General features: G+C 48.2%; 1 protein-coding gene across 5 annotated transcripts in view; it reads right to left on the bottom strand.

The window, feature by feature from the left end:
• Positions 1–12,803, bottom strand: part of PIGQ (phosphatidylinositol glycan anchor biosynthesis class Q) — a 66,056-nt gene that overhangs the window by 51,583 nt on the left and 1,670 nt on the right. For 2 of the 5 annotated variants that reach the window (XR_016438675.1, XM_090023806.1), the window contains exons 1-3: positions 12,041–12,108; positions 9,022–9,177; positions 6,041–6,738 (exon numbers count right to left, since the gene is read on the bottom strand). Coding sequence is in view for 4 of the 5 variants with exons in the window: in XM_090023806.1 (XP_089879932.1) it covers positions 6,041–6,738; positions 9,022–9,111 (788 nt within the window). In the remaining variant the exon portion in view is untranslated. Of the gene's footprint in view, positions 1–6,040; positions 6,739–9,021; positions 9,178–11,113; positions 11,228–12,040; positions 12,134–12,803 lie in introns of those variants that run through there. The other 3 variants (XM_090023808.1, XM_090023807.1, XM_090023809.1) reach the window with 3 other exon arrangements.

Here is a 12,803-nt window from a genome sequence, read left to right as displayed (position 1 = left end):
CAAAATTTGAAACACAGAAAACAAGGAAACTTGATCTTAGTTAGCACAAAGGGAAGATGCAGATGTTAGAATTGAGAGACTTTCCCAGAAACGCATAGAAGGCCCTGCTTATTAAACCAGAGAATTGTTAGTTCATACATCCCAGCTGATTTAATCTCTTTCCATCAAATGAAACTTGAAATACCTTTTATGCAGTATATGATGTCCATCTTTAAAGTGCAGGCAGAAGCTCTCCCAGCACCTTTCAGACACAGTGAGTGTGACTTTAAGAAGCTCAGGCAGGGAAAATTCCCCATTTGACTCTCCATCTGATTCTGTCCCCACAGAGCTAAGTGATTCCCAGAAGGAATTACCCCAGGTAATTGCTTCTTTCAGAAGCTGTTGCCATGTGCAGTTTACCTGAAGTAAATTTTATATAAGGCATAAAACACCAACATCATTTTATTGTGCTTAGGGTCTGGCTACAATGGGCTTTGGAGGGGTGGACAGTAGGGCTGTGTGAAGCTTCGGGTGTTGATTCAATTTGGAGAAGATGCGGCCCGATTTGGTGGCCAAATCTCCAAATCTGAATCGAATCAGGGGACCAATAAAAAGGTCCAAATTAATTTGAAGCTCTCTGAATCTTTGAATCCCCCCACATCTTAGTGTCATCAGTAAATTTGAACAGGGTCCTTTTTACCCCCTCGTCCAAGTCACTGATGAAGATGTTGAACAGCGCGGGCCCGAGGAGAGAGCCCTGCGGGACCCCACTGCCCACATCCCTCCAGGCTGAAAATGACCCATCCACCACCACTCTCTGGGTGTGGCCCTCCAGCCAGTTGGCGACCCAATTGACTGTGTGGGTGTCAACACCACAAACCCCGAGTTTCTTAATGAGCACGGGGTGAGAGACAGTGTCGAAGGCCTTCCGAAAGTCCAGGAAGACTATATCCACTGCTACCCCTGCATCTAATGATTTGGTGATCTCATCATAGAAAGCCACCAGGTTGGTCTGACCGGACCTGCCACTGATGAACCCGTGTTAGTTGCCCCTAAGCATGACCTCTCCTGCTCGCCCCTTGTGGATATGTGCCAGAAAAAGATTCAGAGAGCTTCAATGATTTGGGCAGTCCTTGGTGGCTGCAGCATGGAGCTGGACTTGGCGCTGGTAAGTAGGGGCTGGAGGAGTGGGGAGGGGACCATGGGGGGACCCCTGCCAGGCTCCATCCCCTGCCTGCTCTCCCAGCCCCCCCAACCCCTCCCGCTCCCCCAGCCCTCCCCCATGGCTGCCCCAGTTCCTGGTGCTTTAAAAAAAAGCCCCAACTCACTGGGTTCTGCTGGGAGTGGGGGGTCAAACCCTGCTGACCCCCACTTCCCCTTGCTGCATGGTGGGGTTCTGCATGAGCCCCCCACCCCTCCATGGCTGCCCCATCTGCCCCAGCTCCAGCTCTTTAAGAAAAAAAGAAAAAAAACCCGGGATTCACCAGCTCTTGCAGCAGCCTCAGGGCTTCGGGGGGCTCCAGAGATCACCCCCTGCCAGGCAAGAACCAGTGATTCTCGGTTTTTGTTTTGTTTTTTTTTTTGGGGGGGGGGGGGGGCGGTTCTTAAAGGGCCATGGCAGGCAGGGCAGCCATGGAGGGGGGCTGGAAAAGTGGTGGGGGTGGGGGTCAGGAGGCTCATGCAGAGCTCCCCATGCAGTGTGGGGCAGCAGGGACCACTCCCAAACCTGGCAGCACCCAGTGAGTTGGGGCTTTTTTTTCCAAAGTGCCGGGAGCTGGGGTGGGTGGGGCAGCCATTGCAGAGGTTGGAAGAGCAGGCAGGGGATGGGCCTGCATGATTCGGAGATTCGGCACCAGCTGAATCTCCACATCAGATTTAGCCAAATTGATTTGGGACAGTGATTCGAATCACCAGATTGAATCACTATCCCCCAAATCGGCCAAATCCAAACCTGAAGCAAACACCAGCTGCTTCACACAGGCCTAATGGACAGCCCACAGAGTGCTCTCTAGCCTCCCCTACTCCAAGCCACCCCAGAAATTCCCTTGCAATTGGAGAGTGTAGGTTCTTAGTGTCTGCTCCCAGGATGGCTTATGATTTTCTACATTAGATATTCTGTGGATAAAACAGAAATATTCCTGTTGAGCTGGAACAGATCTCTCAGCTGAATGCCCTAACCACTAGGCTACTGCGATAGGGTCCTTTTTGCCTGCTGTCTTTCTGGCCCCGTCACTGTAGCGTTCCTGACTGCACTGTGGCTCAGCTTCAGCAGCAGCACGCTCTATAGCCTGGGGTTTAGGAAATTCTCTTGTAGGTAGGAGATGGGTTTGAACCCTCCCAGTCTGATAAGGACCAGGTAATCTATTTCCTAGGTGAATGCTTTACCCACTAGATTATTATACAAAATGTGGGTGCTGTTGCTGCTGTCATGAAAAGAGAGTCCTGCTGAACTAAGCACTCACTCTCAGAATAGGACTGTGAGATCCAGATCCTGAGTGGATGTAGTATAGTACCTAATATATAAGCCCTGAGTCAAGCATCTGAACACCAGAGAGGACTGGAACTTCAGATGTGCACCCTGTGGCTCAGCACATGAGTTTCATAGTTTCTAGGGTTGGAAGGGACCTGAGTAGATCATCTAGTCCGACCCCGTGCCATAGCAGGAAAGAGTATTTCGGTCAAACGACCCCAGCAAGGTATACATCCAACCACCTCTTAAAGACCCCCAGGGTAGGAGCCAGCACCACTTCTCTTGGAAGTCGTTTCCAGATCCTAGCCGCCCTGACTGTGAAGTAGCGCCTCCTGATATCTAGCTTAAATCTACCCTCTGCCAACTTGTGACCGTTATTCCTGGTCACTCCTGGCAGTGCTCAGGGGAACAGGGACTTCCCCAATGCCTGCTGATCCCCCCGACTAGTTTGTAACAGGCCACTAGATCCCCCCTCAGCCTTCTCTTGTGGAGGCTGAACAGGTTCAAGTCCTGTAGCCTCTCCTCATAAGGCCTGCCCTGCTGCTCCCTGATCATGCGAGTGGCCCTCCTCTGGACCCTCTCCATGTTGTCCACATCCCTGTTGAAGTGCGGCGCCCAGAACTGGACGCAGTATTCCAACTGCGGCCTGACCAGTGCTGCGTAGAGGGGGAGTATCACCTCCTTGGACCTGCTCGAGATGCATCTGTGGATGCATGACAAGGTGCAGTTGGCCCTCCTGACTGCATCCCCACACTGCCGGCCCATGTTCATCTTGGAGTCAATGATGACTCCAAGATCCTTTTCTGCCTCTGTATTGACAAGAAGGGAGTTACCCAGCCTGTAGATATGGTGCCAGTTGTTCCTCCCCAGATGCATCACTCTGCACTTGTCAGTGTTGAATCCCATCCTATTCTCATCTGCCCACCCCTGTAACCTGTCTAGGTCAGATTGCAGCCTATTTCTCCCTTCTAGCGTGCCCACATCCCCCCACATCTTAGTGTCATCAGCAAATTTGAACAGGGTCCTTTTTACCCCCTCGTCCAAGTCACTGATGAAGATGTTGAACAGTGCGGGCCCGAGGACCGAGCCCTGTGGAACCACACTGTCCACATCCCTCCAGGCTGAAAATGACCCATCCACCACCACTCTCTGGGTGTGGCCCTCCAGCCAGTTGGCGACCCAATTGACTGTGTGGGTGTCAACACCACAATCCCCGAGTTTCTTAATGAGAACAGGGTGAGAGACAGTGTTGAAGGCCTTCCGAAAGTCCAGGAAGACTATATCCACTGCTACCCCTGCATCTAATGATTTGGTGATCTCATCATAGAAAGCCACCAGGTTGGTCTGACCGGACCTGCCACTAATGAACCCGTGTTAGTTGCCCCTAAGCATGACCTCTCCTGCTCGCCCCTTGTGGATATGTGCCAGAATAATTTTCTCAGAAAGCTTGCCCAGGATCAAGGTAAGACTAACTGGCCTATAGTTTCCTGGGTTCCTTCTTCCCCTTTTTGAAGATGGGAACCACACTGGTCCTTTTCCAGTCCTCTGGCACCACACCAGTTTGTATGGATCATCCTTGGAGGTGCTTAACTGTCCCCAGTGATTGTACAGGGAACTTAGGCACCTAATTCTGTTTCCTGCAATCACCCCACTGAGGCCAGACGCCTAACTGGTGTCACAACACCTAAGTCAAGGACACCTTGGTAGATATACATCCAATTTACAAAGGAGGAAAGTGAGCTGCAGAGAGACAGTGATTTGTCCTGGGCCACAGAGTGAGGCAATGGAGAGGTGGCAAGAGAACTCTAAACACCAGAACTCCAATTTAGTGCTCTCACCACTGCTTAATAGTTCCACGTGACTATAATCACAAATAAAGACCTGTTGTAAACAGTGCCATTCTACAAGTCAGTGGCCTCTGCTTACCCACAATTTACACTAACTCAAATACAAAAATAACAGTTTTAGCTTTATACATCAGACAGAAAAAGCCAACTGTTGTGTATGAAATGGTTCACTGTAATTTTTATGACAGTATTATACTATTAGAAACATGTTAAAGGATTCCATTCCTCATACCTTGAGGCTATACTTGAAAAGATTTGCCCATGAATGCTTTAGTAGCTGTTATCAAAATCTGATTAATCAAACTGTCCTCTTGCAGCTTGGAAACTGAAACCCAATCCACTTTTTGACAGTGCAACACAATTTCACTAGACGGATTGCCCAGCCATGTTTGTAAGCTTTATATAGAAGGACTTTTTTCTTTCAGATCTGTTTGGAACTGCACGTTGGTGCCAGCTTTTGAAGAACATGACACTGGAGGCAGTACATTAACCTTGGTGAAACTCCACTGCAGCTAGTACACCAACATAAGTCAATAAAGATTCATCAAGGATGTACAGGCATACCTCGTTTTATTGCACTTCACTTTATTGCGCTTCGCAGATATTGCGCTTTTACAAATTGAAGGTTTGTGGCAACCCTGCGTCAAGCAAGTCTATCGGCGCCATTCGGCTCAGATGATGGTTAGCATTTTTTAGCAATAAAGTATTTTTTAATTAAGGTATGTACATTGTTTTTTTAGACATAATGCTATTGCACACTTAATAGACTACAGTATAGTGTAAACATAACTTTTATATGCACTGGGAAACCAAAAAATGCATGTGACTCGCTTTATTGCGATATTCGCTTTATTGCGGTGGTCTGGAACCGAACCCGCAATATCTCCGAGGTATGCCTGTACATGGTCCAGTGTCCTCCCATTAACTTCCTGCTAATTCAGCCTTGGGGTACGGCAGCACTCTTTGACTTCAGAAAAAAGTCGGAGTTGGAGGCAGCGTTTGCCAGTGCTTTACAGTGTTCATCAGCCTCAGGGGCAATTCAAGGCAGGTAGGGATTAAGCCAATGTGGGCTGAAAATCCAGGGGGTGAAATAATAGATAATTAGCTGTGGAGAGTAACTGGAGAAAACAAATGCATGAAGCTAAGGCAGAGTGGGTGTCCCCAGGGAAAACTGAAATTGGCTCAGCTTAGTTCACAGCTCCTTTCAGAATCTCATGAAATTTGAGGAAACCCTTAGAGATAATAGCTACCAATACGGCAGCCATGTACTTTGCATTGGACCAGACTCCCAAGATATTCCTCTCTTCTCCATGCTCACTTGGCTTCAATAGCAGGTTCTACCCAGGGTCTCCCTGTACTATCTACTGCCCTGGAACCTCATACAAGCAAGTAAGTATCAACTACTTCAGCATTACTTGAATTGGAGTGTCCTGAACAATCACAGTCACTTTTCCCCCTCTGACTCTGAAAAGCACAGAGCTACTATTAATAGCAGCTCTTTATGTTGAAATGACACCCCTTGTTTTGATACGGATGCTGTATAGTCTATATTCACTGTGGTAAACCAATTCAGTTAGCCAAGAAATTCCAGTGATCAAACTGGACACCTGTACAAGTAGAACCTTCGATGGCAGTCACATTGCCCCTTACACAACTTAGTTAAGAGATTTTACCATAATGCATTTTGCCTGTTTCCAGCAAATCTTTCCCTAAGTTTCCATGCAACACATAAGCTGAGCCATACCTGCTTTTACAGACACTGGAGACAAATGAAAGCAGAAATGTCAGCAGCATACACACAGGAATGGAAGCTTGCTTCATCAGCTCCACAATTATACTGGCTTCTACTCCTTCTGACTGCCAATGGGTCAGCTTGATGGGCCCATAATCATATCTGTCTTTCATAAACAGGACCTTGCTCTTTGCCACTGTGTCAAATATGATAGCTAGTTTTGAGGCATCCTCTGCTTTGTGATCAGTGGAGTTGGTCAAGTTCCCTGGGGGATGGAGGTGTGAAAGCATTACTTTGCGTTGGTCATAATACACCAATATAATTTCATCTTCCTTGGGAGTACTGGGGTGTTTCTGAATAACAGAACAACTCCAAAACTTGCTGTCTGTCTCTTTGCAAAGCTGAATCCATGGCTCATGGGAAAAGATTGTGCCAAGATCTTCCAGGAACTCACTCAAGCTCTCTTCCTTCTTTTTGCAGTTACTCCATGTGCCCAGTACAGAAACATTGACCTGAGTCACTTGCCGGACTTCAGAGAGGTATTGCTTCACCTGGACAGGAATAAAAGGAAAATGGACCACAGCCAGGATAACTGCAGAATTCTGTTCTGGGATCCAGTGGCCAACCAAAAGACCGCTTTCTGCTGAGGAGCAGCAAGAGGGGAAGAAGACCTTCAGTACCACCATAGGAATACTTGAAGAACTTTCTACCTGCCAATAAAAAAAAAACAACCCAAAAACTTATAGACTGCAGTAAAAAGTCCAGAAAAGTATCTGCATTAAATGAAAACAACCGGAATGAAGACCCAGTGTCATTCCTAATCACCAAATTCAAGCACTTGCTACGAATCGCCTCTGCAGTGAGATTAAGGACCTAACATTAGCCAATACCACAAACTGGGTGCATCTACATGAGCTGCTGCTGACTACACACTAGCTGAAAAATAATGCACAGTAACGTGTCACAGCACAGACAATGCTAATATGCTACTGTGCAGTATTATTAGGCTACTGCACAGTAGCATCACCTAAAAGATGTTTGCTGATGCTACTTCACAGTAACTCCAGTTACTGAGCATTTATTTAGTACTTGCTAAGTATTTGTATTTATTTAGCAAGTACTAAATAAATGCACAGTAACGGCTGTGCAATAGCATCTTGTGTAGATGCACCCAATGGCATTTAAAATCATAGACAATAGAGATGTATTTGGCAAGCTTCTGATAAACACAAGCTCTTGAAATGACATTTTAGTGAGACTGGTGGAATAACCTTGTGTTGGAAACTCCAATCTTGAAACAGTCTTTCATAATGTTACACTAATGAACATACAAGCTGCTGGGTTGGCTAAAACCAGAGGTTTTTCTAGTTCAGTGTCTTGCCTCTGCAAGTGGTTAATACTGGGTTCTCCAAGAGAAAGGAGAAGGATATGAGCAGCTGTATAATAATCTGCCTGTAAGGGAAATATTTCTTTCTAATCCCATCATTTAAATTCAGTTTAAAAATAAATACATTTTGAGCTTTGAACTAGTGGACAGTGTTTAAATAATGTGGAAGTGTCTAATAAAAATGTAATTGCAAGGAGGAGGGAGCTGGCACAGATATATCAGCATCCAGAGACTGTTTGTCCTTTTCTGTCCTTCATTGCTGTGCTAGGGATATGACAACTCCAGGACCCCTCAGGCTGGATTCTTTGTGATGGGACCAGTCAATTGGAAACAGAAATCCGCACACAGTATATTTATAACATGTTAGGAGGTCTCTGGTGTATTTGTTTTTCTCTTTATTTAATAAAATACAACTGATCTATCAAGTCTATGCATCTGGCAATTTGTGATGGAAAAAGCACCAGCTGTATTGTGATGGGGTGGCTGGTGGGGAACAACTTATTCAAGTGATTCATTCACTTGGAGAGCTAGAGGCCTGCTAAACACAGCAATAGGAAATGCCTGCTCACGGTTGAGTTCTCAGCCCCTTGAGGCGGAAAGGTGAAGCTTCCTTGGCATGTGGCCCATTGCTGGCAGTGGGACAAGCACACAGTTGTTATTATCAAGGGCTAATTTCTTGGAGTTTTCCCTTTCTCTTCAAACCTGCAGAGGCCAGACCAGGGTATAAATTACAGGGCATGTGGGCATCCGCAGAGATTTTCTGTTTAACATTATTGATGTAGAAGTGTGAGCACTATTTTGAGCACACTACCCTTAGCTCCTGAGGCGAGTTGGTCACCTCACTGTCTGACAGTCCCCTCCAGCTCACCAGGGAAGCATTCCCAGGTCTCCTTAGCCAGAGGGACAATCTCTGATTTATGGAGGCTTTGAGGAAGAAAGGTCTTAGGAAAGCACCAACAAATAAGAAAAGGAGGCCAGGCCTCAAGCAGAGATGAGGGACATAGAAGGACGTTATGAAAACAAGCGGTGAGTGTGGAAAGAGAAGATGACAGAAGTGACATATTGGTGAAGAGTGGGTACAATACACAAAATAAGCTGAAGGAGATAAAGGGAGCTAAAGGCTATAGCTGAAAAGCTCAGGTCACAGTCTCTCATCCACTAAACCATAGTAATTAAGAGAGCCAAATGGGCTAAAGAAACCTTAGGACATACTTATCAAATCTATTAAAATACCAAGAAGCAGGAAAGAGGGAACAGGGAGGAAACTCTTCCATTCTTTTACTATAAATTAGGGAGTGTCTTCCCAGACTGAGAACATCGATATGTACCCACTCTGCACCAACAGTGATAAAACCTGCCTCCTTACAAAAGTAATCTCCTTTTTGAAAGACAGTGGGCCTTTTGTTGAACAAGCCCAACAGTTTTCCCCATATCCAGCCTAAGACTGTTAAAGGAGTCTTCTTATGAGCAAAATTTAGTTTTAGTAACAGAAAAAGGAAAACAAATAGAACACTTTTAAGAAACAAGGCCAACAGAAATGTTTCCAAGAATTTAAAAATATATATTAAATGTAAACTTATTTGGTAGTGAACGGGTTGATATCAACCTGGAAAGATGTGGGCAGTGGAGTCCCGCAAGGCTTGGTCCTTGGACCGGTGCTATTCACTGTCTTCTTCAGTGGCTTGGATGAGGGCATAGAGAGCACCTTGTCCAAGTTCACAAAGTTAACACACCAGAGGGTAGGGAACGGATCCAGGCAGATCTGAACAGGTTGGAAAAATGGGCAGAATGAAATAGGATTCAGTGCATTAAAGACAACTGCAAAGTGCTGCACCTAGGCAAAAAGAACCACCAATACACTTACAGGGTGGGGGATGACCTTCTCAGCAGCACAGCAGCAGAAAGGGATCTCGGAGTCATAGTTGACTCCAAGATGAACATAAGTCATCAATGTGACAAAGTGATCAACAAGGCTAACCGTACTTTATCATGCATTAGCAGATGCAGGACAAACAGGTCCAGGGAGGTGATGCTTCCCTTCTATGCGGCACTGGTCAGACCACAGTTGGAGTATTGTATGCAGTTTTGGACACCGCATTTCAAGAGGGATGCGGAGAATCTTGAGAGGGTTCAGAGGAGGGCGACTTATATGGTCAGAGGCCTGCAGATAAGGCCCTACGAGGAGAGACTGAGGAACCTAGATCTCTTCAGCCTTCTCAAGAGAAGGATGAGAGGTGATCCTGTGGCTGCCTATAAATTCATCAGGGGACAGCAGCAGGGAATAGGAGATGCTCTATTTACTAGGATACCTCCTGGAGTAACTAGGAACAATGGCCACAAATGGACAGACAGCAGATTTAGGTTTGACATTAGAAAGAACTTCTTTACAGTAAGGGTTGCTAGTATCTGGAATGGGCTTCCAAGGGATGTGGTGCTCTCCCCTACCTTGGGGGTGTTCAAGAGGAGACTGGACAAACACCAAGCTGGGGTCATCTGACCCCAGTGCTCTTTCCTACCCAGGCCAGGTAGTCAGACTCAATGACCTACTGAGGCCCCTACTGACCCTAACATCTATGAATCTTACCCTATTAAAAATCTCCTGCAACAATTACACACTCAGTATATTGCAGTACTGACTGAAAACTTAAAAGGGAATTTTACCAGAAATGGAATATTTAAAAAAAATAAAACTGATTTGTATATTTTCACTGACCCAGTAAAAACACAATGAGTAAATACCAGGGGGGCTGAGCTGGGCTGCGCTGTGCTCAGGATGGGTGGTGGCAGCGCTCAGAGGGGAGCTATGGCGGTAGGGCTGCAGCCACCCCACAATTCGCTGTAGGCCCCCCCAGTGCTGCTGCTGCACACCCTAAGCTCAGCCCAGCCCACCCCAGCCCCCCGCTGGGAAGAGCCCAGCACAACCCCTGGCCCCAGCACACAGTGGCATCCTTCCCTACCCTTCATGCCAATTCAGGTGCACATGCTCCCCAGGACCCGTCTGTAAACATTGAGGGCCAGTCCTGACACAGTGAATAGTTTAACTAGAAAACAGCCCCCCGGACCTGCTAGTGACCCTCACTCCCAACCCACAGCGCTCCATGCCCCCAGCCCTGCTGGTGCCCCTCACTCCTGACCTGCTACTCCCTGCCCCCAGTATGTGGGAGCAGGGAGTGGATGTGTGCAGTTGGGGGGTGGGGGACATGCCCCCCATGCCCTCCTGGTGTGCATGCAGGGCAGGAGCTGCCCCCTGTCTGCCGCACCCTCTAGACGAGCAGCTCATGGCTCTGTCCCGCGCCTTGCCCGCTCTGGCTGTGCAGCACCTGCTCCAGCTCCACTCTACTTAGAGATCTACACTTTGAAAAAATATTCACAAATGACTGGATTGGTCTAGGGCCTGGTAATGGATAAGGAACATTCATCTCAATGTTTGCCAGCTCCAATCCAGAAAAGGCTAAAAGTGAGTTAAAGCTGCTAGTCATTGACTGTTCATGAATGAAAATGAAATGTGTTGGGATCTCCCTCTCCACCCAAGCAGACTGCTGCCAACACCAAAAACCCACCTTGAAAAGTGACATCAGCCACCTCAACTACTTTCTTAGCGATGAGGCCAAAGACTGAATGAACCTGGACTCCTTTCTGACCCCTCAGACATTGTGTGTCCAGAAAAGAAATGTGAACCATCACTTTCCATGCTATACCTGCATTGAATATAGGACTTCAGTTCCCAGGGCTGTTCTGCTGGCATCCTACAAGGGCACAAAATTGGATTCGCACCCCGAACGATGGATTCATGTTCAAATGCTGCTCTGTGAGGTGTCTGCACAAACCCATAGCTATACAGGAGTGAGGTCAGAGGTTTAAACCAGGTGCACTAAAAGGGGACATGGCACTGAGCCCACCGGACAGTGCCCAGTGGCCCTCAAACGCATCCAAGGAGCCAGTGGACACAACCCAGTGAAACTCTGCCTAGAAATGTTAATGAATCAGGGACAGGAAAATGGCCTAGGGGTCCTCCCAGCCAGAGCTTCCTTCCTGGTCAAGTATATTGGGAGCTTGGCTAGGGCTCCCTGGCACACAAAACCCTCTAGATATATCTGAAGCATGAGTGTGAGCCTGGAGGAGGAATACACTCCAACCCAGACCTCAGGCCTGCTGCAATGCCCTGGAGCCTTCAACCAGGCAAAACTAGACTAGTTCATTCGGCTTCCTTATAATCCTCCACCTTCAGAAAGCTTCTGCATGGTGCTGGGAAGCTGGAGACATTTTGAAGAGGGTTTTATTCCAGTGTGAAATTAGCTGGGGGCCACACATCAGCTCCTGTGTGAATGGGCCCCTGCCACGCTGCTCCGGCTCGCCAGAGACAGGACAGAGACTCCCCCCTCACGCAGGGACGGGGGGCTGTGGCCTGAGCTCCCCGGGGGGACGCCCTTGCCAGGGCGGGAGGGGACGGGGCAGAGAGGGCAGCTCACAGAAGGCCCCAGGGCGACCCCTTCCCACACAGGGCGGGCCCCGTCCCCGGCCCCTGAACAACTCCCCTCAGCCTCCCCGGCCCCTTGGCCGTGCAGCGACCTGCCGCCCCGCCCCGCCCCGCCCCGCTCCGCTCGCAGGGAACAGCGCGCCCCTACCCTGCTAGCGGCCACCGGGCGGCACCTTTCGACATTCAAGTCACTTCCGGGTGCTGCTGGCCTGCTGCTAGGTGACGCGGTCCGCCGCTTGGAGGAGTCCGCGCCGTCCGCTCTCAAATGCGTCCCAGGCAGGCAACAAAGGCCGTGGCTTCAGGGTTCCGCCTCGCGGGGCTTCCCCACCCCTCCAGACCTCTGAACCCCGGTGTCCCGTTTCACCTCAACGGCCTGAAAGGCCTGGCTAGAATAGAGGGCCACCAGTTTCCACTCCCTCCCACACACGTCTTGTCGGGGGAGCTCCCACTCTGTGCCCTTCATTTAGTGCCAGGACCCAGCTGTGGGCATCAGATGTTTGCTTTTAGGGTGCAGGCAGGCACTGAGCTAAGGGGACCCTAATGATGCCAGTGCTGTCACCCCCACATGTTCCAAAATCAGGAGTCAGCCCTCACAAATCATGAGATTAGCTAAAAAATAATCATTTGTGCTTATATGAGCGGAGATCTTTGAACTTTAGAAATATTGAGACTCTGGCAATAATATGACTGCAGGAGATGGGACTTCAAGAAGCAGTAATACTGGGCAAGACTGAATGAAAGTTTCAGCGGAGGAACATGTTTAGGGACCCTAATGATGCCAGTGCTAATGCCGCCAGTATGAGGTACTAAATAAATGCACATTAGGTTGTGTTAAGCCCTCTTTAGGTGACACTTAATGTGCAGTAGCCTATTCTATTGCACATTAGTGCATTAGCCTGTTTTTTAAGCAC

Source organism: Crocodylus siamensis, chromosome 12 (genome assembly GCF_052110815.1).
Source record: "Crocodylus siamensis isolate JL-2025a chromosome 12, ASM5211081v1, whole genome shotgun sequence".
Lineage (NCBI taxonomy): Eukaryota > Metazoa > Chordata > Crocodylia > Crocodylidae > Crocodylus > Crocodylus siamensis.
The sequence above is the reverse complement of the archived record's forward strand: the minus strand, read 5'-3'. Positions and strand labels throughout refer to the sequence as shown.